Genomic DNA, 27,409 nt, shown 5'->3' with positions numbered 1-27,409 from the left:
ATAACTAGCCTAGTCCAGTTACAGAGTTGCTGTATTCAGGATTGTTAGTAAGCTTCTGAGCCCCCCAAGCATTTCAGTGTTGGAGGAAAGCCTTCTAGCTTATCAATGGGAGTGGTAAGTACTGGGTAGCCTATCTACCATAAGAGGAGTAGTTCCTGGCCCAAAAATTGTAGCTATTGGCTGTTTGGGCATTTTTTTCCATCTCTTTCAACCTTCTGGTTTAAAAGCCACACTTGCACTTGTTTCCCACCTTTCCTGTAACTACACTAGTCCAGATACAGAGTTGCTGTATCCAGGACTGTTGGTAAGCTTCTGAGCCCTGCAAGCCTTTCTGTGTTGGAGGAAAGCCTTCTAGCTTATCAGTTGGAGTGGTAAGCACCAGGTAGCCTGTCTACCACAAGAGGAGTGGTTCTTGGCCCAGAAATTGTAGTTTATTGACCATTTGGACAGTTTGTCTATCTCTTTCAACTTTCTGGTTTAAAAGACCACATCTGCGCTTGTTTCCCATCTTTCTTGTAACTAACCTACTGGGAAGCACTAGAAAGCCTTAAACTGATACAAGCCTTCTAGCTTAGAAGAGAGACTTTGGAGTGATTAAGTATCAGTTTTCTGTACTTTCTTGCTGTACTTAACTGTTTTCCGCCTAAACGCCGATTTTCCAGCATTTATTGTGATTCAAAAGCTTGTTTTTTTTTACATATTGTACTTATTTGACTGCCTGCACTTTTAAAAAGTCATTTTTTGTTTAAATAATTTGTTAAACTGTTGTAGGCTACACACTAAAGTGTGATAGCCTTTTCTGATCGTTTGTAGTTGTTTAAAGCTGTTTTAAGTGTATTTTTTTTACTGTTTTTGCCTTATCTTTTCAAAAACAACAAAAAAATGTTCTTGTTTCCTGCCTTTCTAAGCTAGTATAGTCCAGTTTTCAGGCTAGTGTTGAATTCAGGGCTGTGTTACAAGTTTCTGAGTTGCCCATACCTTACTTGGATAGAAGGAAGTTTCTCTGTTTACCTGTGAGAGAGGGGAGCTTTGGGCAGCCTATCTGTCCCTGGAGGAATGGTTCCAGCCCAGAAGTTAGTAGTTTATTGGCCATTTTGGGCTAATTTCTGTCTCTTTCATTTCCCTGCTGCTATAAAAACCACGTTTGTACAGTTTTGTGCACTGGGCAGTGCCGGTTAGCTAGGGTTAAATTATTCCCGGCTCCACTAAGTCTCCTCTTCAGTTTTTTCCCTTGAAACTAGTCTAACTCTCAACCTAAGCACTCAAAAGGCATCCTACAGCCCAGCACTTGCTCAGACCTAATAGCAAGCACTAATATACCCTGACACTTGATTGCCCAGCAGGGTAAGGCTCTTTATTCACCCCTCACCAACCAGGCAACTAAGCAGCTCACCCTACTATTCAGGCATGACCAAAGGGCAATTTCAGGTGTACTCTCCAGTCCAGCTGGTGAATCTGGGTATCCTGAGGCAATGTTACAACTGCCTCATGTACACAGACAACCCTCTCCTCCTACCACAAAACACTAACATATGCGAGAGATGCAATTATACAGCCAAACTGGAGGCTAAGCTGTCTCCACCCAAGACTGGAACAGACAGTCAAGAGGAGAAGGTTAACACTTGCACCACATCTCCAGCCACACATAGACCTACTAAACCAGCACTGGCAAAAAATACACATAAATACACAAAATCATAATCAGAGTCTCTAAATAAAAACCTGCAAAAGCATCGGAGACCTCCAAAGCAGACACCCAAACAACCTGCACCTCCCGTCACAAACCAGGCAACACATAAAACACAAAATCAGTGTGCCGCACAATCACAGCCCTTAAGGCGAAATAACATACCTAACACACTAGTAATAGGTGACTCTATAGTCAGGCACACTGACGTCCCACTTACTAGGCTGGACAAGCAAAAGGTTACTGTTAGCTGCCTGTCGGGAGCCAGAATCTGCCACATAACACAAGCACTCAGGTCACTCCCGAACAAGTACAAATATGACTCTGTCATTGTTCATGTTGGTGTGAATGACCTGAGACATACCTCCCTGGACTACATGAAAAGAGATATGGAAAAGCTCTCTGATCATATAGCCCAGGCTGGTATGACCCTGACCCTGAGTAGCATCCTGCCCTCACCAAGAATGATACCTCAGTATAAAGAAAAAAATGATCAATTTCAACAATTGGCTAAGCTTCTGGTGTCATTCAAAGGGGATCCAGTGTCTGTCAGCCTGGGACGACATGCTCGACAAGCCGCGTTGCTTTGCAAGAGACGGCTTGCACCTGTCACCCCTAGGCTTTCGAATACTGGCCAAGGCTCTTGCTGCCCCCATAGTGTCTTTTTTAGGTGAGGCCCAAAAGTCAAACCCACCTCCATAAACAGCACAATTAACAACAAACTGAGGGTTATGCTACTCAACACCAGGAGTTTAAATCTCAAAATGCACTCGCTCAAAGCACTCCTGAGTATGGAGAACGTCGACATCTGTGCAGTAACTGAAACCTGGCTCAAGGCTCCAGAGAGCACCCCAGCACTACCGGGGTACAACTCGTACCACAAGTTTCGGCCACAGAACATGGACCAAAACACAAAAGGAGGGGGTATATCCATATTCATATTCATCAAGGATACCTACACCTCCAGGTTAGTGGCGCAGCATGATACCTCTGAGATCATCCATGTGCAACTCATATCGGGCAAATCTGCAATGCAAATTGTGGCCTGCTTTCATCCTGCATGACCCAGGACCACCACTCCACCTTTCTGGAGACACTGGAAAACATGAAGGTCCTACCGAACACCCTGATATTGGGCGATTTCAATTACCCTACCATTAAATGGGAAAACTACTCGGGTACAAACTCCCAGGCCCAGCGCTTCCTGGAATTCATTAACTCAAACAACCTGGATCAGCTGGTAAACTCCCCTACCAGAGGTGAAAACATATTCGGCCTGGTCATCACAAACATGGGCGACAGGTGTTCCACACCGGAGGGCAACCCGTCACTGGTTAGATCAGACCATAAACTAATCACTCTGGATGTCCACACGCCACCACCACCCCCAACTAAGGAAACCACAGTAAAAAAGTTTTCTAAAACAAGCTTCACCTTACTTAAGACAGAGGCGGTAAGCTTCACAGCCCCCACGCTAAAGGATAACGCTGCCCAAGATACAGAAACCTTTACAAATGCACTCTTTGAGCACCTACAAGGATGCTTGGATCATGCCATCCCTAGCAAAACCAAGACTCACTCCTGTAAGAGAAGTAAACCAGTCTGGTGGACCCCTGCCATAAATAGGCTATACAATAGAAGAAGGAAACTAGGTCAGAAAAAAAGCAAATCCCAAGAAGGAAAGACATCCCTGATCAGTATCAGTAAGAAACTAAGGTCCCTCATAAAATCATCCACGGCTAACTTCGAAAGAAAAATAGCCAAGGATTCAAAAGATAACCACAAAGCCTTATTTAGCTATGCTAACTGAGTGACAACTCGCAGATATGCATTGAACTAGTGTTAATAGCACAAAATATACTGAACCTACTGATATTACCAACATTCTGGCATATAGATTCAGTACAAATGTCACCCACCTCTCACCCCTAAAATGGCCCACACCAATACTGGAAAAAGGTAGTGTCCCGGATATCACAGACGAACAGGTGAAAATAGCCCTTTCAAAAGCCAAAAACACAGCGTCAGTGGGGCCAGATGTTGTCCCAGGCTGCGTCTTGCACGAACAATAGAATGAACTAACCCCCCACCTAAGCACGCCGTTCAACCTCAGCCTCTCCACAGGCTACATGCCCATAGAATGGTGCACAGCAACGGTTATTCCACAACACAAAGGAGGGGCCACAACTGACTCTGATAACTATCCCCCCCCCCCATAAGCCTGACTAGCCTGGTCTGCAAGACTATGGAACGCATCATCATGGAACTCATTAACAAAGACATTGGGAACCTCCAAACACTTGACCCGACCCAGTTTGGCTTTGTTAAGGGCAGATCATGCCTACTAAACCTGGTTGACTTCTTCGAGACAGTCACCAAGGCAATAGACGAGGGAAAGGTTGTTCACACAGTCTACCTTGACCTTGCCAAGGCTTTTGACACCATTCCCCACTTGGGTATTACAGGAAAACTCACCAGCCTGAACATAAACCCTTACATAACGAGATGGGTTGCCAACTGGCTTTCTGACAGAACTCACACGGTAAGAATAGCAGGCTCCAGGTCCGATTCTAAACCAGGCACAAGTGGTGTCCCACAAGGCTCGGTCCTGGGACCCCTACTGTTCGGCATATACTTCTCAGAAGTACAGGCAAACACAGGAGGACTATGGCTAACCAAGTTTGCCGATGACTGCAAACTGGGAGCCATAATTGACTCTCCAGCTGACACGGACATCCTCTAAAAGGGCCTTACTGAGACGGACACCTGGTGTCAAAGTCATGGCCTCAAGCTAAATGCCAAAAAATACATAGTCATCCCGTTTGGGAAAAACAAAACACCCATGCATTACCACATAGGTGGCAGCCCCCTTAATATTGAAGAGGTAATAAGAGATCTGGGAACCCAGGTAGATAGTAATCTCTCCTTTGACAATCATATTGCCAAAGTAGTTAGGAAATCCTTCTATTTGGCCCATCTAATTACTAAAGGGTTTGCATCTAGAAATAAAGAGGTTATAGTGCCCCTCTACTCATCACTCATCAGACCCATCATAGAGTACAATGCCACATTTGGGATGTACCTCACAAGACACTTCCAATAGCTGGAAAGACCACAAAAGTAGCTCACCAAGAGGATTACTGGCCTCAAACATATGTCCTATGCAGCCCGACTGAAAAAACTCTGGCTGTACTCAGTGACATATCTCTTACTCAGAGGTGATCTCTGCCTGACTTACATAGCCATGCCCAACTCAGAATTGATGGACATGCTCCACCTAAAGAAATCCAAGTCACTGCGAGCCACGTGCTCTAGTGACTAAACCTCGCCACAACAATAAATAGAACATGCTGGAGGGATAGATTCCTGTCACAGAGACTCTCCATGCTTTGGAACAAAATTCCAAACTACATTAGGCAGAGTCCCTCACTAACACTCTTCAAGAGAAACCTTGACGAGTGTATGGGTAACAGAAAATAGACCCCTTGGATCACTTCATTGGCTCTGCTCGACAGAGGATCAGTTAATTAATCAGTGGGGTGGTGAAAGCCAACACACTCTGGCTAGGCTTATAAATGCCCTTGGGCAGATAGCCTAGTACCTACCTATGAACCTGTGTCAACCAGACATTGCTGCTTCACTGCTGGTGTTGTATACTGCACCTTTAGCGGACGGGGGCAGGGGGAGTTTTCCTATAAGTATGTCATCATGTTGCATCTCAGTGTCTTCCAGTGCTATAACGGCTGTTGTGGCATAATGCATGTATGTCATGGGGCAGATCACTTGTTTTTGAAAGATCATGTGTAAAATGACAACCCATGATCAGTTTGCTGACTGTGTTTGAACAGTGTTGTAGTCCACCAGGTGTGTCAAGGCAGTTGCAGCATGTCTTGAGATTACCAAGTAGATTTTCTACAGCATTCCATGTCTTAGCATGGCCAATGTTATATGTCATTTTTTACTGAGTTTTAGTATGGTATACTGAGACGGACACCTGGTGTCAAAGTCATGGGCTCAAGCTAAATGCCAAAAAATGCATAGTCATCCCATTTGGGAAAAACAACACCCACAAATTACCACATAGGTGGCAGCTTAATACAGAAGAGATAATAAGAGATCTGGGGATCCAGGTAGATAGTAATCTCTCATTTGACAATCATATTGCCAAAGTAGTTAGGAAATCCTTCTATGTGGCCCATCTAATTACTAAAGGGATCGCATCTAGAAATAAAGAGGTTATAGTGCCCTTCTACTCGATCACTGGAAATACCACAAAAGTACCTCACCAAGAGGATTACTGGCCTCAAACATATGTCCTGTGCAGTCCGACTGAAAAAACTCTGGCTGTACTCAGTGGCATATCGCTTACTCAGAGGTGATCTCTGCCTGACTTACAAAGCCATGTCCAACTCAGAATTGATGGACATGCTCCACCTAAAGAAATCCAAGTCACTGCGAGCCACTCGCTGTAGTGTGCTAAACCTCGCCACAACAATAAATAGAACATGCTGGAGGGATAGATTCTTGTCACAGAGACTCCCCATGCTTTGGAACAAAATTCCAAATTACATCAGGCAGAGCCCCTCACTAACACTCTTCAAGAGAAACCTTGATGAGTGGATGGGTAACAGAAAATACACCCCTGGGATCACTTCATTGGTTCTGCTTGACAGAGGATCAGTTAATTAATCAATGGGGCAGTAAAAGCTGACACACTCTGGCTAGGCTTATAAATGCCCTCAGGCTGATAGCCTAGTAACTACCTATGAACCTATGAACCTAGGTGTTACTATAAAGGGGAATGAGAGGATATCCAGCATCACCTGCAACACAGAACACATATCTGTTAATGTCTGCATGCACAGTTTGTGTATCAATAAGTATTTATTTTACACAATGAGCTTGCACATATCAACTAGATGGTCTCATAGAGTGTCATCTCTCTGGAAATTATGACAGAGGTGAGACATATGTCAAAATGGCAATCCTGGGAACTGCCACTGTGCACTCATCGAAGACAGTTCCCTTTTAATTGCAAACTGCTTGTTAGTTAAGGGAATGGTATGCCTTCTTGCTTGCATACATCTGTGAGAGAGGGCCACTTGTTGTATTTATTGCTATGTTTCTGTAAATTATGGCACCCACTGCCTCAGGGAGTCATGACATTTTTGGTGGCTCTCTGCTATGCTATTCTTGGAAACCAGATATGCTCTTCCACCTATGGAAGTGTAATTCTAAGGATCATATCAAGCATTCATGACACTGAAGGTTGTGATATACCTAGTATGTCCCTATTTGGTTAATGAATGGTCCCAAAAGCTAGGATGGTAACTGCTATACATACTTGTTCTACACAAGGAAAGGAATACTACTCATTCTCTTAAATTCTGCATATTGGTGACATGCCTGCTAGGGCCATTAATATATCATGATCTACCCTGAAGTGATCAATAATTTCTGATCAGTCAAGTTATAATATGTCAGATGGTTTAAAGCACTGTCTTTGCCAGAGAGCAAGACAGTTTGCAATTAGGTAAGGGGCAAGTAAAGTAAAATGCTATTGAACACAGACCATTGCCACTTCTAGCATTTTCTGTTTGCGGTGTGGAAATTTGCTGTCAGCTGCAGTCACCCAAGCAAAGCTACGAGATCTTGTGCACATGTCTGTAAACTACAATGCTGGTTTGACAACCTTCATTCGAATTCCATTGCTCCTTCATTTGCACAGATATCTTTACTTACATGTTTTTATGCTGCGGCACAGTGGCGCTGCAGATAGCATTGTCACCTCACAGCAAAATGTTCCCCAGTTTGATTCTTGGCTGTGGTGCCTTCTGTGTAAAGTCTGCATGACCTCCCTGTTGTGTGGGTTTTCTCCAGGTACTGCAGTTTCCTCTCACATTCCAAAGACATGCAATAGGTGGCTTGGACACTGAATTGGCCGAAGGTGTGAGTATGGTGTGGAAGAACAGCCACGGCAGGGCTATCCACCCAATGATGTAAACCTTGGCTCTAGATTATTGTCACTGTTGAAGTAACACCTTGACCTCATATGCAAACATGGAAAAAGGTCTTGAAGATGGATAGGTGCTCAAAGGTCTTTGTGCTCTCATTTGCATGCAGTGAATATGGCATAATTCAGATCCCTGCATAACATAAAATTTTGAATCATTCACATCTTGCACGGGGTTTTCTAACTGTGCAAGTTAATGCATACTACACAACTCATTGATGAATCTCAGACTTCTTTTTTATGCATGATATATTTGGTGTGTTCTCTTCAGTGAAGTAGGGTTTAGAGAATTTGGTTGTAATGAGGCATCTTATGTTCATGTGTGTGTGTGTGTGTGTGTGTGTGTGTGTGTGTGTGTGTGTGTCTGTGTGTCTTTGTGTGTACTGATCTATGTAAGTATTGTGTGTGGCAAGATGTTCACACATTTGCCAATATTCTGCTAATACTATTTTATAATCTACACTGCTGTATAATTGCATTCTGCTATCTGCAATTCTTTTTGCTTTACAAATAATGTTTTCTTTTTAATTTTTGTAAAATACAGAGGGATAGTTTTTTTACCAGTATCTGTGTTTAACAGCACGTTAACTGTTCATAACTGTGAGTTTAGAGTTTAGCAATTCATTAGCCAAAAACCAGCATTTGATTTTATTAAATCTAAAAATCTAGCTTTTGTGTTGGCTTTTTGTTAGATTCATTCTATATTGATCTAGCTCTATTGTATTCCATACTTCTATATAAATTGTGCAAAATATTATGGGAAAAACATATGCTTCTTAAAATAATATGTTTTCCTTTCTAGGGAAAGCACTATGTGTCAGGTTTTATACTGGAGCAAGATATAAAGGAAATATTGTCTACATTTTCTGATACAGGTTAGTAATTTTTAAAGGTTTTACATTATTTCCTACATGCCTAAACTAAATGGAGTTATATTATCTAATGATTCCTTCACAAGCACAATGACTACAGGTTTAGATTACACAGCATGCATATTCTATGGAGCTCACTTATTCAATGAAATATTCAAAAATCACATTAAATTTGATCTTCAGAGATACCTTTGTTTTTTAGCTCCCCACAGCTGACCATCAGCTGCCACCAGCTCTTTTCCTCATTCACACAGTCTACTGGCTCCACCTTAGCCTCCCTCGTGGCCTCAGCTTGTACCTAACTCATGTCTAGGGACAATGAGGAGACTGAGGATGCTGATACAACATCATACTGCTACCAGGGAGCATGGCCTAACACACCCACAAGCAGCAGCCTTGTGATCTTTACTGTGGTTGCCTTCAGGAGGTGCATCCAAGCTTCATCACACGTGTAACCTCTTGACTAAGTGGAACACCACTTGCAACATGGAACATGCTGTATGTTTTATGCTGCTATTGCAGTCAAGTGAAGTCAAGCTGCCTCCCTCCTTCCAAGACAAATGAGCTGGTCTTGACCACTAACTCCTATCTTCCCCATCCATGCCCTTTAACAGCCTATGCCATGAATTGAACATAGGTCATCTGGGGTGCAGTCAGGGCTTTATCCCTCTGTGCCAAAGGGGCAAGGTGTGACCTTTACTGATTTCTTGAAGGTAAAATAGTTTATGCACCACTTTACATTTCAAAATAGTGTTTTCATAAAATCTAATACATAAAAACTAACATACTATTATTGCTGCATCACTTGAAGCCAAAGTCGACTACATGAGTGAGCAAGTTAATTACATTTTGTTGCTTAACTGAGGCACAGCCAGGATTTTTGGAATTGTACACTAACTTCCAGACTGTAACCCCTCCTCCCCAACAAAAATGCATGTTTCTGGACAGCATACCTTTTCAGTACTGAAAACAATCCTTAAATAGCAGTTTGAGCAAAATGTATTCAGCCTGGTATTAAAAAAAAAAAACATAAAATGCTGGTTAACAGGAACTACAAATTGCTCTGCTAGTGTATAGGAATAAAGTGCCAACTATGATCTAGGTTACCTGAGTTTGATTAGTGGCTCATTCACCTGTTGGAATAACTTAAACAGGGGAGGAAAAAAATCAATAAAGCACTTGTCTTTGCAGTGGCTGGCCAGATGACCATATCACATGAGAAAGCATGAGTATGTGCTGAAAAACTCATTACACACCAGCGCCTTGGAGTGTTACAAGGCTACATAGTGAAGTTAGGGCTTAGGGTCCACTTATCATCCCTGTCAACCACTAGAACCAGCTGCAGTGTGATGACTACTCACAAGTAGTTCCACTCCTTGACTGGTGGGGTGTGGTTCAGCAGGAAAAGCACACACCTGCACCAGTACTTCACCCAGTGTGAGACAGACCAATGAGTTGTTCCTGATACAGTACGTTGTAGGCCTCATGTTGTTCCACCTGAATTTAGACCCCTTTCCAGTAAGTGATAGAGGCCTGCAGGCCTTTTCATATTTGGTAATGCACATGAGGTAGGACAAAGCTATGGACTTGGTAGAGGATTAAAGTCAGTGGTAATTTTTCTCACAGACAGACCACAGTGACAAACAGAAAGGACAACATGGGCTGAGTATGGTACAGAGGTAAATCTGCTGTTCAAAAAAAAAAATCCAAGACAAAATAAAAACATAGCAAATATATCAGATTTTTCAAAAACATTAAATACATGTCATTGCAGAAAATACATAAATTATTCCTCAAGGAGAGTACATGATGGCAAATGTGGCATATATTTGGCAACACCTTAGCCTAATGCAATTAACGGTTATTATAAAGATAAGAAAGAGTGCAGCAGGGAATGACAACAGCTAGCAAAATGCAGATCTTTGTCCAGTAGCTAGTTGTACCAGATGTCAAGGGTACCAACAATATTCAGTGAGACAAGGCAGAAGATGCAGGTAAAACCAGATTTTATCACTATAAACCAAAATACACCAGCAGTGGTTCACAAAATGGTAAGAAACATTGTGAGGTCAGGGTGTCTTGTCAACTATTGCCATATTTCTCTCCAACCTTCTTCGACACTCATGTGTGAATGTTGCAAGTCTTCTCTTACACAATTCATCCACCTCTTTGCTGGACACCCTCATTTCCTCTTGTCTTGTTCCTGTCTATCCCAAAACTTCTTCACCAGATTGTCTTCTGGTTTTCTGCACATGTGCCTGAATCACTGTAATCTGTTCTCTGACTTTGTTTGCAATTGGAGTTACTTTGGCTTCTGCTGGGATGTCTTCTGAGCCTGCTGCCTCCCCTGACATCATTTTCTTTAGTGCTGTTCTTACTTCCTCTATGCTGAGCTCTTCCCCTTCTCTCATTGTAGGCTGTGTCTGATGCAGTACAACTTCTATGGAGTTTCCTTCATTCAGAAGCTGGCGAAAGTATTTCTCCCATCTGCCTTTGATGTCCTGTTGACTGTTGAGCAGGTTGTTACTGGCATCCCTTATTAAGGGTGTCTGACTATCTTTATCTTTCTGTCTTTGCCTTGCAACTTGATAGAGCTTCTTCGTACCATCGATTTTCCAGACACTGGTAGAGTGCCTATGATGTTTTATTCTTTGTAATCACAACTCCTCTTTCATCCTTTTTGTTAGCCAACCAGTATTCCTTTGTAGCATGGTTTGTCTTTTCTATCTCACATTTTTTTGCACTCCTTTTTTTGATGACTTCTTGGACTTCTGCATTCCACCGCCAGCTTTCCTTATGTACCTTATTTCCGTACCTGGCTTGGCCACAAATCTGTTCTATAGTCCTCACACATGCTGCTTTGAGGTGCTACCATTCTTCTTCGTCTTCACCTATTTCCTTTTCCCCTTCTTCCTGAGATGCTAGAGCATTGAACAATTCCTAGAGCTGTTGTGCTTTCTCTCCAGTCAACTTCCAGGTCTTTGGCCTAGTTTCTGTTAACCTTAGAGCCTTATCTGACCACTGCTTGCATCTGATTGTGGCAACCAGTCATGTATTCAGTCAGCTGACTGTTTCACTGGAGATGACTTTGCAGTCACTAATTTTACCCTCCGTGGCCTTTCCTTACTAGGAGGAAGTCTACCTAAGTTGCATGTTGGCCACACTTTATGTGATCTTATAGGTTCATAAGTATGTACTAGGCTAATGGTCCTGGAGCCTTTACAAGCCTAGACCATAGAAGTGCCTTGGCATCGTGCTGCCCAATGTTAGTTCCCATTGCCTCTATCAAGTATAGCCACTGGAGTGACCCCCAGGGTGAACCTTTAATTACCCATCCACTCATCAAGATTTCTCTTGAAGAGGGACAGTGAGGTGCTCAGCTTGACATGTATGAGAAGTCTATTCCAGAGCATGGGCAGTTTCTGGGTGAGAAACCTGTCCCTCCGGCATGTTCTATTGATTGTGGTAATGAGGTTGAAGTCTCTGGAGTGTGTGTTGTGGAGGGATTGGGATTTCTTTAGATGTAGCATTTCTAACAGAGCTGGGTCAGACATGGCTTTGCAAGTTAAGCAGAGATCGCCTCTAAGTAGGCAATATGAGACAGACAATAGCTGGAGTCTTTTGAGTTTGTCCATGTAGGACACATGTTTAATGCCTAGGATCCTCTTCATGAGGTACTTCTGTAGCCTCTCCAGCTGTTGCAGATGTCTACTGAGGTACATGCCAAATGGGGCATTATACTCAATGACTTCATCTAATGAGGGAAGAATAGAGAGAGACGATGACCTCTTTCTTCCTAGATGCAAAACCCTTGGTAATGAGATGTGCCACATAGAAGGACTTTCTGACCACAATGACAATGTGGTGGTTGAAGGAGAGTTTGCTGTCAGCCTGCATCCCCAGATCTCTTATAACGCCTTCAGTGTTCAGTGGGCTCCCATTGATCTGGTAATTAGTGGGAACTGAGTTTTTACCAAAGGGGATGATGACACATTTTTTGGCATTAAGCTTAAGGCCATGGTTTCAACACCAGTCATTGGTCTCAGTGAGGTCTTTCTGTAGGACGTCTACATCACTTGGGGAGTTAATAATGGCTCCCAATTTGTAGTCGTCTGCGGACTTGGCCAGCCAGAGTCCCTTTGTGTTGGCCTGGACTTCTGAGAAGTAGATGCCGAACAGGAGAGGACCCAGAACCGATCCCTGTGAGACTCCACTCATGACTGGTCAGCAGTCTGACTTGGAGTCCGTTACTTTCACACTGTGTGTTCCATCTGTGAGCCAATTTGCAACCCACCTAGTGATATAGGGGTTGATGCCTAGTTTGGTAAGTTTATTAATAATTCCTGAGTGAGGAATGGTATCAGAGGCCTTGGCCAGATTGAGGTAGGCTGTATGCACTGCCTTACCTTCATCCACAGCCCTGGTGACTGACTCAAAGAAGTCAACCAGGTTGAGCAGGCATGATATCCCTTTCACAAAGCCAAATTGCGTGGGGTCTAGAATTTGGAGAGTTCCTCTATCTTTTATAATCAGGTCCATGATGATGTACTCCATAGCTTTACATATCAGCCTTGTCAGGCTAATGTTGTGATAATTCCCAGGGTCTGTAGTCACTCCCCCTTCATGGAGAGGGGTGACTGTAGCAGTGCACCATTCAGTAGGGACAAAGCCTGAGGTGAGGCTGTAACTGAACAGGGCACACAGATGTGGTGCCAGTTCACTTTGTAGTTAATGTAGAACACTGCCAGGGATATTATTGGGTCCCATGAAAGCTGTATTCTTGGCCTTGGACAATGCAGCTTTAAACTGCGGTGCAGTAATGCTGGGTACCTGACATTCTTCTGGTATTGTGATTGGTCCTTTAGGGGGGGAGAGGGGGTAAAGTTGGCGCTGAATCTGTTGGCCAGTATGTTGGCAATATCTGCTGGCTCAGTATAGGAGGTACCATTGCGAAGTAACACAGAGCAAATCTGGATATTGCCATGGAGGTTCTTGATATAGCTATAGAAGGCTTTGCGATTGTTTTTAGTGTCTGCTGTAATTCTGCCTTCATAGCTGGCTTTAGAGGATTTGATGAGGGATCTCAACTTTTTGTTGAGGCTAATAAGGGAGCTTTTCCAGTCTTGGGACTTCACCTTTTTCTGAAACAGTTTCTTCCTTCTGTTGCAGAGTTTATTAATGGCAGGGGCCCACCAGATTGGCTTCCTTTTTTTGGAGAGAACGTCTTGGTTTTGTTGGGTATGGCTAGTTCCATGCATTTATGTACATGTTCGTACAGTGCACTGGTGTATGATTTGGCAGTCATGCAGCTATTTTCCATTGGCATAGGTGCCTTGAAGTTACCCACCTCTGTTTTTAGGAGTCCAAAGTCAGCTTTGGAGAAGTTTTTCAAGGTGGTTACCTTTGTGGAGATGGGGGTGGGCGAGATGTGGATTTCCATGATGATTAGTTTATGGTCGAATCTGGCCAGGGAGGGATTGACTATTGGTGTAGAGCAATGGTTGTCCATGTTAGTAATAACCAGGTCAAGGATGTTGCTTCCTCTAGTGGGGGTCAGAATGAGCTGGTCCAGGGCATTGGACTTGATGAATTCCAGGAAACTTTGGGCCAGTATATTGGTGCTTGAGTAGTTTTCTCAGTTGATGGAGGGGTAGTTGAAGTCTCCTAATAAGAGCGTGTTGGGTTGGACCTTGATAGATTCCAGGGTGCTTAGGAATGTGGAGTGAGACATAGTTGGGGACCTTTAGCAGAATATGACCTGGATCGCCGTCTTACCCAATGTTAGTTGTACCTGAAGTATCTCAGATGCATTATGCAGGGCTACTAGTTTGGAGGCGTGCATATCCTTTATGAATATGGAGACACCACCACTTTTGGATCTTCGGTCCATGTTTCTGGGTGAAAGGTTTGGAATGAGTTATAGCCTGGTAGCACAGGGGTGCTTTCTGATGCTTTAAACCAGGTCTCCGTTACAGCACAAATGCCAATGTTCTCCATTTTGAGGAGTGCTTCAGACGAGTGCATCTTGAGATTTAGACTTCTAACATTGAGCACTATGACCCTCAGATTGCATTTATTTATAGCTGTTATGGTGGTAATTTGGTCTTTGGAACACCACCTAAAAAAGGCACTACAGGGGTGGCAGGAGCCTTAGCCAGTACCCAGAAACCCAGGGGTGACAGATGCAGGCCATCTCTGGCAAAGCATTGAGATCTGTCAATCATGTCATCCCAAGCAGATACTGGATCCCCTTAGAATGACACCAGAAACTTATCCAATTGTTGAAGTCAATCATTTTTTGTTTGTACTGCGGTATCATTCTGGGTGATGGTAGGATACTGCTCAGGGCTAGTGTCATACTTGCCTGGGCCACATAATCCGAGAGCTCCACCGTGTCTCTTTTCATGTAGTCCAGGGAGATGCATCTCAGGTCATTCACACCCACATGGACAATGACAGAGTCATATTTGTACTTGTTGTGGAGTGACCTAAGTGTGTGTGTGTTATGTGTCGGATTCTGGTACCTGATAGACAGCTGACTGTTACCTTCTTCTTATTCAACCTAGTGAGTGGGACATCTGTGTACTTCACTATTGAGTCACCTATGATTAGTGTATTGGGCAAGGTGTTTAGCCTTAGGGGCTTAGGTTAAGGGGCACACTGTGGAGGTGAGCTATGTGTCCTGTGGATTGTGCAGTGTTGTGGTGGTCGAGTGTGTTTTTGTCTTGGAGGTCTCTGCTGTTTGGGAGATTTCTATTGAGAGCCTCCGCGAAGGTGGGTGTGTGGTTCGTGTTTTTATCGGAGGGCTGTGATAGTGGGTGTTCTAGAGGGCTATCTGTTCCATGTGGTGTGGTGCAGGTGTTGACCTTCTCCTCTTGACCAGCTAATGGCTGGAGATTGCAAACCTTCCAATTCTATGATATAAGTGCATCTCTCACAAGTCTGAGTGTTGTGAGGTAAGTGGAGAGGGTTGTCTGTGTACATGAGGCAGTTGGTATACAGCCTCAGAATGCCGAAGTGCACCAGGTTTATAGGAGAAAGCACAAGGAGCTGCCCTTTAATCATGCCAGGAGGGGTGGTCATAACTAAATATCGGAGCTATTTCCGTGAAGAACGACTAGTGCTGATGGCATTTAGGTGTGCTATAATAATAGCTACAAAGACCTGTTTAAGTGTAAAGTGATTAGGCTATTTGAAATGAAAGAGAGAAAGAACTAGCAAGATCTAAGGGAAAAACAAGAAGAGCAGACTTTCTGGCACCAGTAATAGTTTACCTCAGCTCGGTGCCAGTGCATGGAGCTTAAACAAGCTCAAACCCATGCAAACGCAGGCTTCTAAACCTGAAAGTTGAAAGGGTTGGAAAGACTGCCCAAACAGCCAATAAACTACAATTTCTGGGCCAGAAACAACTCCTCTTATGGTAGATAGGCTACCTAGTGCTTACCACTCCCATTGATAAGCTAGAATGCTTCCCTCCAACACAGAAAGACTTGGGGGGGGCTCAGAAGCTTACAAACAGTCCTGCATACAACAAATCTATATCTGGACAAGGCTAGTTACAGGAAAGGTGAGAAACAAGTGCAAACATGGGCTTTTAAACCAGAGATGGAAAAACTGCCCAAACTGCCAATAAACTACAATTTCTGGGCCAGAAACCACTCCTCTTGTGGTAGATAGGCTACCTAGTGCTTACCTCTCCCACTGATAAGCTAGAAGGCTTCCCTCCAACACAGAAAAGCTTGGGGGGGGGCTCAAAAGCTTACAAAGAGTCCTGCATACAGCAAATCTGTATCTGGACTAGACTAGTTACAGGAAAGGTGTGAAACAAGTGCAAACATGGGCTTTTAAACCAGAGATGGAAAAACTGCCTAAACGGCCAATAAACTACAATTTCTGGGTCAGAAACCACTCCCCTTGTGGTAGATATGTTACCTAATGCTTACCACTTCCACTGATAAGCTAGAAGGCTTCCCTCCAACACAGAGAGGCTTGGGGGGCTCAGAAGCTTACAAACAGTCCTGCATACAGCAAATTTGTATCTGGACCAGACTAGTTACAGGAAAGGCAGGAAACACACTTAGAACTTTTTTTTAATACAGAAAAGCAGCTAAAACAGCACATAAAACAATTAAAATGCAGTGAAAGCTAGCACACTTGAATGTGTAGCAGTATTAAAGCAAATAAAGTTTAAATAAATGTTATTTAATTGAAAAATCACTAAAAACAAGTGCAGAAAGCAGTAAATTAGGAAAAAAAATCAAGCTGGAGGCACTTAGAGTATCAAAAAACAATGCCAGGAAATATGACTGTCTGTCTCTCTTGCTGAATAATGTGCTAGTTGCCAGCAAGCCACTTGCCAGACAGAAATTTAGAATAGTTTCTCCTTCTCCTTCTTCATTCCTGTTGCCTCATCCATGTGGACCAAGACAGTCCTCATATCCTGTTCTGTCTTCCCCGATATATGCATTTAGGTCACCCATTATCAACAGCAATTCAGGTTGTCCTGCTTGATCTATAATGTACTGCAACAGCTGTCTGAATGCACTCTTTTCCTCACTGTCACAATTATGTTGTGGGGCATAGGTTGAGATTATGAATACTGTTCTGTCATTACACTGGAGTCTGATTATCATGACTCTGTTACTAATCCTGATGACATCACTCACTATCTTCTAAAGCCTCATCCGCACAACAATTTCCACTCCATTTCTAGCTTCTCCTCCTTCTGAGTTACTCTGGATTCCAAGCCAAGTTGCCCTGCTCTTCCACCTTGTCTCCTGGATACATAGGATGTCCAGCTTCCTCCTTACCATCATGTCATCCACTTCTAAGCTACATCCCATCAGTGAATCTACACTGAGTATAGCAATCCTTAGTTCATGTTTGGCAGATTGATTGGTTTAACGTCCAACTTTCACTCAGCAGATCTATCCCAGGTAACCTTAGCTGTGAATCTGGACACCAGACGGCCAGTATCTTATTGACCCAGGGCTGCTGGGCTTTATGGTAGGCACATACTGGCTAATAGGGGCACATGCATCCTACCTGCCATTAGCATGGGTCCATGATGTAGGTTGGGGTAGGCCAGGTCTTTAACCCACTTATCTGGCAAATACCCATGCCCATTTGGGCACAGCTGAAAGCATGACTGAATCACTTAGAGCCAAAACATCATTAAGTGACTAACCCTAACATGGCAGCCTGTCTGTAATCCATGTTCTTCTACCTTGTGGATAATGTGCACAACAGTTGATACCAAAAACAGATAGTCTACACAACTGTTTCCCCAATAAGCACCATCTAGAGTCTGTGCTGCTGCCCACTACATTTTTGGGTGAGTTTGAGGTGGAAACAGGGTGTTTTGGGAGGTTGAAGATACCCTACAGAGACACAGGGTGAACATGCAAACTCCTGCAGAAACTGGTCAGAGGTCAAGATTGAATCTGTTACCTTGTGCATGGGAGGCAAAGACCTTAACTGTTATGCCAACAGGTCTCTTCAAAATAAAGTGAATTAATAAATATGGAAACATAAAAATCTGCTCAGGAAGAAAGGGGTCACACAGCAACTTGGAAATAACAACAGTATAATCCCCCTTTAGTGAGCTGCATAAAAGAGATAGATTACAAAACAGCAGTAGAAATGCGAAAATCAGCACAGATAAGACATGAGAGTTACATGAAATAAAGAAAACAGTATTCGTAAATGAGCAGTCAAGTTGGCAGAAACATTCCCCATGTAAACTGTGTATTTGTCTATTTCATTCAACTGCACTTTGAGATTGGTCATTACACTAGTGGACGGTATATTTATCCTTACCACCAAGGTGCAGTGACCCTTGAGTTTATTGTTTTAAAGCCAGTAGAGGACATGGTATAAGCCCATGCATGGGGTTGTAGGAGTTTCTTCCCCGAAAAAATATTCATCTGAAAAGTGTCAGTGAATGTATTTTGAGACTGCTTGTTTTGCCCAAAACTGCATTGAGACAAACTGATATTATACAACTGTTCTATCGACATGTTCATAGCAGCAGTGCCATAAACCATACAAAACAGTCCAACCAAAAGTATACATCCTACAGACCTAATGGACTTAAGGCATGCATGGTAATAGTGAACAGCTACAGCCATGATGGCAAATGTACAGAGATGGGAATCACATTATAAAAATGGCAGAAGAAGGCGATATATGGATGCAGAATCATTTGACAATATTACAATGCCATCTACTGACTGTGAGGAATGGCATATAGACTTAAAGCCACAGAGGCCTGAGTTAGATGCAGTCTTAGTAACTGTGTTCAAACACATCTACAGTGTACTCAGTAACCCATATTCATGGACTCCTATCACATCAACATACAAACAGCAGCAATGTTTGAACAATGTAAACAAAAAACTGTACAAGTAAAAAGTACAGAAACAAAAGCCTTGTGCAACTACAGTGTTGCCTGTCTTTGTGCAGTGCATTGCTTGTGGCCAGTGCTGAATACTGGTAAGGTAATCAACTTACAGATCATATGTACCTACCAGTGCCAGGAATAACACAAGAGGTGAGTGAATAAACACACTTTGAGAACAGAATGATCCCTGCAGATCTGCAAGCTGGCTTACAGAACAAGACTATACAGCATGTACACACTGAAGATTCTGGACCCTTTAAAAAAAAAAAAAACATTTGTAAAGAAAACAACTATTAGCAGACCTCAATGATCATTATTATATCACATAAGCCCATACACCCATACAGTGGGTGCAGCATTCCTGGCACCAGAACTAAGCAAGGCAGATGTAAATACTTATACATCATATTACTAATTAACACATATAGGTTAAACTTACGGTGTGATGACCATGTATTATATGCAGAAGATAGACAGCAGTTGATGGACTTAAGCATAGCTGCAGGAAAGTGCAAGGGGACCATCATATATTGTATCACTTTAGTTTGATACCTGGCAGTAATGCAGTGTACGCAGTATGCATACAGCCCAGGAAGTGTACACTATAGTATGAACAATAGGTGGCTGCATGCCATACAATAAATCTTACCATCCCAGAAATTGTAAAACAACACGCTGTCACATTCTTAATGGCTGCAAAGTAACCTAAGTGCCAGCATCAAATAATGAAGCCAGTGGTATGGAATGCAACACTGGGAGTACAATTAGTGCGCAGGGTAACTAGAACCTGAACTGGAGCATCATACTACCAGTGGCAGGAGTGAACAGGACAGGGTTTGGAAAGGTAAATTAATTATCCATCCTTACAATTGAAAACATCCTCAAACAGGAAACATTCAGTAATAAGAAGAGGGCAAAAGAATGGTTTATGTAGCTGTTTTGTGAAGTGTACCCATCCATAATGTAGAAAGCAGCACCCAGGATGGTGTACACCACAGTATCAGTCACAGGACCCCAGTGGAGCACATTGCCGATGGATTGTAACAGATGGCAACAATATTAGTTATCATAGGTTCATAGGTTCATACTAGGCTATCTGCCGTAGGGCATTTATAAGCCTAGCCAGAGTGTGTTTGGCTTTCGCCACCCATTTTAAATTAATTTTGCTATGCCCTTTTTCGAGGTTAGTATACTGTGCCTCTGTCTAACAGTGACACAGAAGTGATATCCGGGGTAAACCTACGATCTCCCATCCACTCATCAAGATTCCTCTTGAAGAGAGTCAATGAGGGACTCTGCCTAACCTGGACTGGGATTTTATTCCAGAGTGAAGGGAGCCTCTGGGTTATGAATCTGTCCCTCCAGCATGTCCTATTTATTTCAGTGCTGAGGTTCAAGTCTCTTGAGCGCATAGCTCGATGGGATTTGGATTTTCTGAGGTGCAGCATGTCCATTAATTCCGGGTTGGATATGGCTTTATACGTCAGGCACAGATCGCCTCTGAGCAGGCGGTATGCCACTGAGTAGAGCTGGAGTTTCTTTAACCGGGCAGCATATGGCATCTGTTTGAGCCCTTTGATCCTCTTGGTGAGGTACTTTTGGGGTCTTTCCGGTTGCTGCAGGTGTCTGGTAAGGTACATCCCAAAAGGGGCATTGTACTCAATTATGGGCCTGATGAGGGATGAGTAAAGAGGCACGATGACCTCCCCTGATCTAGATGTGAATCCCTTCATGATAAGGTGGGCTATATAAAATGTTTTTCTAACCACTTTGGCCACGTGGTTGTCAAATGAGAGATTGCTATCAACTTGGGTCCCCAGGTCTCTAATTACTTCTTCTGTACTTAATGGATTACCACCTATGTGGTAATTTGTGGGCACTTTATTTTTGCCAAAGGGGATGACTTTACACTTTTTGGCGTTTAGCTTGAGGCTATTGCTCTGGCACCAGTTGTCTGTTTCTATGAGGCCCTTTTGGAGGATGCTTGTGTTGGCTGGAGAGTTGATTATGGCGCCCAGTTTGCAGTCATCTGCGGACTTTGTCAGCCACAGTCCTTCCGTGTTGGCCTGTACCTCTGAGAAATATATACCGAATAAGAGAGGTCCCAGGACTGAGCCTTGTGGGATGCCACTTGTAACTGGTTTGGAGTCTGACATGGCTCCAGCAATTCTAACCATGTGGGTTCTGTCCTTGAGCCAGTTTGCAACCCATCTAGTGACATAGGGGTTTATATTTAAGCTGGTGAGCTTATCTATAATGCCCGAGTGAGGTATTGTATCGAAGGCTTTTGCGAGGTCCAGGTAGGCTGTGTGGACCACCTTCCCCTCGTCAATGGCCTTGGTGGCTGTTTCAAAGAAATCAACCAGGTTTAAGAGGCAGGATCTGTCCTTAACAAAACCGAACTGGGTAGGATCCAGTGTCTGTGTGTCCCCAATATCTTTATTTTCAATGTTCATGTTTCATGTTCAAAAAACATCCCTAACCTTGTGATAGAAGGTACACAGTAGATGATATTGGTACAGACGTTTACACAAATCCAAACTCTGAAGAATAGATTGACAATGAGTGAAAAACACTCACATACAGAGAGAAAACCTGAGGTGTCCAGCAGATAGACACAGTAGATGTTATTGTGAGAAGACCACTGTGGGTGGAGGGGGTCTATATTATATATTCGAACTTTCAAAACTTCGAATCCCATATGTTCGACAACATATGGCCGAAGTCTGAAAGATCGAATATACAATAAAAAAAAAGAAGAACTTACCTTAATGGTGCAAGCAGGAGGCAAGCCGCCCTGCCCCCACACCCCCTACTTAACTATACCAACTCCGAGACCGCACATCAGTGCAGAATAGGGAACTTCTCCCATTTTGCACCGTATGGCGCTGTTACGTTTAACCTTCGAACTCTTGAAATGTTGATCATATGGTGTCGACCATATGATGTTCAACATTTCAAGCGTTTCGTGTTCTAATAGGAACCTGGGTGGAGGATGTAACCTGATAACATTTAGTCTTCAAATTCAAGTTTAAGTGACTTAAAGTGTCTAGAAACTAAGGGCTGAATGATGTCACAAAACATGCATACATAAAATTATTTGACTAAACAATTAAACATAATCAAGGAAATCCATACAACCCAGAGAAGGAATTATCACTGTAATTAAAATCATCAAAAAGTAACCATTGTCATGACAACCTTTATTAGTACTTTCTGGAAAATATGGCCATCTGAAAGCTTATAGTTTGCTCAGCTATATAAAGAGCACATTCTGGGCGGTTTTAAGACATTACCTTAAGGTGTCATGCACATCTGTGGATGTGTGACTGTCTGTCCTTTTCATATCACAGTTTTTGAGCTTGAGGGAAAGATGCATGGACATAATCACAAGAATATTAGCCACTAACAGCTGGTTTCATTACTAGATGAATGATGCCGTAATTACCAACACAAATCTACCATCCAAGAAATTGTAGAACAACATGGTGTCACATTCTCAATAGCTGCAAAGTAACCTTTGTCTGGGAACAATTGCATCATTACACATCTCTATGGTAAATCTGTACTGTGATGCAATAAGATGCACATATGTACAATGTGTGCTTCTAGGTAATGGCACACATGACGTATACTAGTTAACAGCCCACACAGACAGATGTACCCTAAGTTAAACTCAGTACTAGCACACTAACACATGTATTGTAATTTTGTTGTATTGGATTTGGCATCTTTTTAATTGTTTCTGCCTGTTGGTGACTATATACTTTTGTTGTTGTTGTAAGTAAATGAGTTATTAAAAAAAGGATAATATTTCATGGATTTCTTGAAAGCAGTCAACATGGAGGGCTTCAAATATGAACAGACTAAAGTAAAAGAAACATAAAACAGAGGATTCAAGCTGAATCCCATCAGTATGTCCAAGGTGGTGAAGCACGGGATAAAAGAAGGCTAGCAATTACTTTTTGAGATATGACAGATCCATATTAGGTAGAACTAAATTAACCAGAAACCTTGTTGGGTAGTCAGTGTAGATTTTGAAGAACAGATGTTATGTAGAAACTGGTTGCTAAACAGAACTTGTAGAGTCAGAAGTAGAGGAGGTATGTCATCTTTAAAAAAAAGTTGTTACAGAGGTACCACAGGGGTTGGCACTGGACCATGTTCTGTTTACAATTGTTATGTTGAATTTTTCACTGCTAAATAATATCTGGGTTAGTAAGTTTGCAGATTACCTAAAGACTGGGTCTACAGTTATTAAATAAAAGATCAACACTATTTGCAGACATTTTTGGGCAATCTGGAAACCTTGTTTAAGACTAAAAATATGGAGATCAATGTAAAAAAAAATCCAAGGTGATGCATTTTGAGGATAAAAACCTGTGTTATCCATATTCATTAAACAATATGATCTTAGAGGAAGTTAATAGTATAAAAGATTTGGGGATCAGGATTGACAAACAATTGTCTTTTGATACAAATTTAATGGAAATTACCAGGAAATGTTTTGATGTTATGAAAGATATTGTGTACAATTTCTTGCACAGAAAAAGGTATTTCAATTCCACTTTTTAAATCAGTTGTAAAACCAACCACTGTATATTTTGTATCAGTAAGTCCTTACAATGGAGAACAAGTGGAATGAATTCAAGGATACTATTCAAGACAAGTTATAGCTATGAATAAGTTGAATTACAGGAATAGGTTGGACAAAATTGTACTTATTTGCATTTAATTACAGATTAATGAATGGGAACTTTATACTTTTACATAGGTGTCTGAACAATAATGTTATTGTTATTGATCTGGGAGTTAAAATTAAAACTCACCAACAGGTGACTAGGATTAAAAAATATTTGCTAATGTAACTTTGTTTAAATCTTTCCCAACATGGAGGAGAAATTTCACAGTAGAACTAGACTGTTGTGGAATGCTCTTCCTTTTCAAATTAGGAAAAAATTAATTTAAGTTCTTTCAAAAGGAGTTTGGACAACTAGGTGAGACTAAGGGTAAACAATCCAACACTGCTAGGTTACAAACTCTTTCAAATCCATTTTACTTTAGTATAAATCGAACACTGAGCATTGAACAAATTCCAACTTATCACCTCCATAAATTATGTAGGGGTTTAAGACTGAAGCATTTGAGTCCAGGACAATGGAATGAATTCCCATGGCAACAGTCATTGAAGTGTTAAGGACCTATTCATAGATTTCATTGGTGAGGACCTATTTATAGATTAGTACTAAGCTAACTGCCCTTGCAAGCCATTTTAAGCTTAGCCAATTATCCCTTGTGAGACTCAAACCCTGCACCTTGTGTTTGTAAGGCAAACACCTTAACCATTAGGCCACCCTCCCAACTTCAAATGGTTACAAGTTCTCAATTGCTGGCCATAGTTCTGAACATTCACCATGGGATTCACTTAGCCATCGACTCGAGAAAGGAGGGGTATAGCTGTAGTCATGTGTCTTTGAAATGGTGCAAAATCTTCTGCTTTGAATGAGTAATTCCAAAATCAACATGTGCACAGTGAACGTTGGACCCATAATGAAATATTGTGGTACTCAGCAGTCAAGGTGGCAAGAGCAAGATGAATTTACAGCAGACACCAACTTTGGAGATCAGTCGGAAAGGTAAAAAGCAAACTATTCTAGGCCCACATCTCAGAAACAATGGTAGTGCCTTATCCTTATCCACAGGTAATCGACTTAGCAATATATGTATGCTACTAAACAGCAATGAATGGCAAAATCATCATCCCACTTGGAACTCTGGATAGTTGCTAGGCTTTGACAATCAAATACATACACACTATATGTGGTTATGAAGAAATGTGAGCAGGATGAATAAGGCCCCAGTGTCTAAGAGAATTCTGTCAAGACATTCAGATTAGTAGACATCTGCAGTGCCCAAGAGTACCATAGTTCAGCAGCAGTGTGCATATACCAAAACAATATCAAATGCTAGGCTGCAGTATATAGATCACAGGAATTACACAAGATGTCCACCACATGACAGTGACAATCAAAGCATACATGCAACCATACTGTCTTCCCTGGCAAGACCAAAACCAGTGCTGACAAGCCCCAGATATGAGGAAAAGAAAGCTGACTTACAGAAAATGCAGCATAAAATCAACATTTTCCTTAGCCACAGGCATTTGACACAGGACCTATTATAACATTTTACAGTACTTAACAGTCAAGGTGGTATGAGCAAGATGAATTCACACCAAAGACCATATCTGAGATCAGCCAGAAAGAGAAGAGGCAAATCATTGTATTCCCACATCTCAAAATCAAAATTAGTGTCTTAACCTTATACAGAGACAATCCACTTAGTAGATGCCTGATAGGTCTGTGCCCAAAATCCTATAACAAGAATTCCAATAGCAGCTTCATCAGACTGAAACACCAGAGCTAAAGCAGAGATGTCATTGTAAATGCAATAGATGTGAAGGGATGAAGCATGGTTGAGTAGCACAACAGGCAACTATTCAGTTTTATGTTCCTACATATGTTACATGTGCTATCAGCAGGGATTTTTTTCTGCATGTTGTAGCTCTCCTTGCCTGTCAAACAATACAGGCATTACCATCCTTAAGCCTGTTTGGTCCCCACTGTATGGTGAGAGAAAAACAGTACCATGGCCATCACCAATGCTGCCATCAGAGGATTTACACTATAAGCCATAACCACTTTCCTATGTGCATACCTCTGCAAACACACAAGGGGGATATTCACAGTGAATAGAGGAGTGCATGTCACTTACTTACATGGCTGATGTAATCCTTTAAGCATCTTATTCTCTTTCTATTTTGTATGACTGTGTAACTGACAAAAATGAGTGTTACACAGACATCAGACCATGTGCTTGAACAGAGCCATAGCTATTTCATCAGTCACCCTGTGCAGTTCCCAAACTGGCACCCTTTCAATTCAAACTTGAGGGAATAAAAAGACCAAATTAAAAAAAATGATCTTCTCCACTTCTGTAACTGTCTGCTTGCTGCAAATTTATTTATTTATTATTTATTTTACATTTGTTAACCAGGGGTGTCTGACTGAGCCGAAAAGGCCCTTTTTCAGCAGAGGCCCGGGGAGAAAAGCTCCACAAAGAAAAATTACAGACACATTTAGTTATTTAGACATGATCAGTATACACACAAATTACAAGAGACATGTTTTTACAGTGGTATGCGGCACAAACAGTTACAGTGGAGAAAACAATCAAAAAAATATTAATTTAAAAAATAAAGGTAAGTAATAGATTTGTGGTGTATGGCTGAACTTTGGAACGTAGGTAGAATACATACATAGTACACAGGTACAGTACATACATTGTAGATTAGCCAGTGTTTGTGAGTAAGATTGAAAAACTGTTATCAATTGCTCTAGATTTAGTATGTATATGTTATCCGCTTTCACTAGCCTGGTGAGCAATCATGGCACTGCCAACTTTGCTTGAGATGTTGCCTGATGAGGTCTTTAAAGGAGGCTTTGGATGATGTGTTTTGAATGCTAGTAGGGACAGAGTTCCATTTTTTAGCCACCGAACTACTATATAGTGCATCTCCAAAGCTGTTGTAGCTGTTGGTGACTTCTAGTAGTAGTTTGCTTGATGATCTAAGAGGCCTTTTGGCTTAGTGATGTTGTACTAGGTTTTTGAGGGCAGGACACTTATTGGGGAGGTAACAGATAGAATGACAGAGGCAGGGCTGATTGTAGGTTAGGAGGTTGGGCAGTTCAAGCCAGTGGAGCGGTCTCAAAGCAGTACAGTGATGAGTTCTATATGAGCAATTTGCAGCAAAGCGGGCAATTCTGTTGTAGCAAGCTTCCATTTTGCTTAGTTCAGTTTTGTTGAGATTAGTCTGAATGGGAGATGCATAGAGTAAGGTGGATAGAAGTTGGGAGCAAGCAATGGCTGATCTTGTGTTGTTGGTAAGAAATAGTTTGATACGGTAGAGTGACCCCAGTTTGGCATGTACTTTTTTAATGGTTAAGTTTAGATGACTATCAAATTTTAGGTGGGAGTCTATGGTTATTCCCAATAGCTTAACCTGTGCCACTGGAGCAATTGGAGTAGCATTTGTGGAGTAGATAGTGAATTGACTGTTAGTGTTTTTGTTAGAACTGGTTATAATCATAAGCTGAGTTTTCTTTGGACTGAGGATAAGTTGGGCTTTGGTAAGGTAGCTTTCAACATCAGAGAATGCTAGTTGAGTTGTTTGCAGGAGGGTGGGAATGTTTTGTGCAGCACAGATTAAGGTAGTGTCATCTGCATACTGAATTATAGATGCATGCTGTGTAGAGGTGTGGAGGTGATTTGTGAAGACTGTGAATAGTAGTGGTCCTAAGATAGAACCCTGTGGGACTCCTATAGTTATGTGCAGCTGAGGAGAGAGAGAATTTTCCCATTTCACAGCTTGGTAC

General features: G+C 42.1%; 1 protein-coding gene across 1 annotated transcript in view; it reads left to right on the top strand.

Annotated features, from left to right (window-relative positions):
- Window positions 1-27,409, top strand: part of LOC122795944 (baculoviral IAP repeat-containing protein 1e-like) — a 521,014-nt gene that overhangs the window by 261,112 nt on the left and 232,493 nt on the right. Inside the window, exon 4 of the mRNA XM_044064427.1 lies at window positions 8,503-8,575. Coding sequence (XP_043920362.1) covers window positions 8,503-8,575 — 73 coding nt within the window. The remainder of the gene's footprint in view (window positions 1-8,502; window positions 8,576-27,409) is intronic.

Source organism: Protopterus annectens, chromosome 2.part2 (assembly GCF_019279795.1).
Source record: "Protopterus annectens isolate FY-2018-M chromosome 2.part2, PAN1.0, whole genome shotgun sequence".
Taxonomy (NCBI): domain Eukaryota; kingdom Metazoa; phylum Chordata; order Ceratodontiformes; family Protopteridae; genus Protopterus; species Protopterus annectens.
The sequence above is the reverse complement of the archived record's forward strand: the minus strand, read 5'-3'. Positions and strand labels throughout refer to the sequence as shown.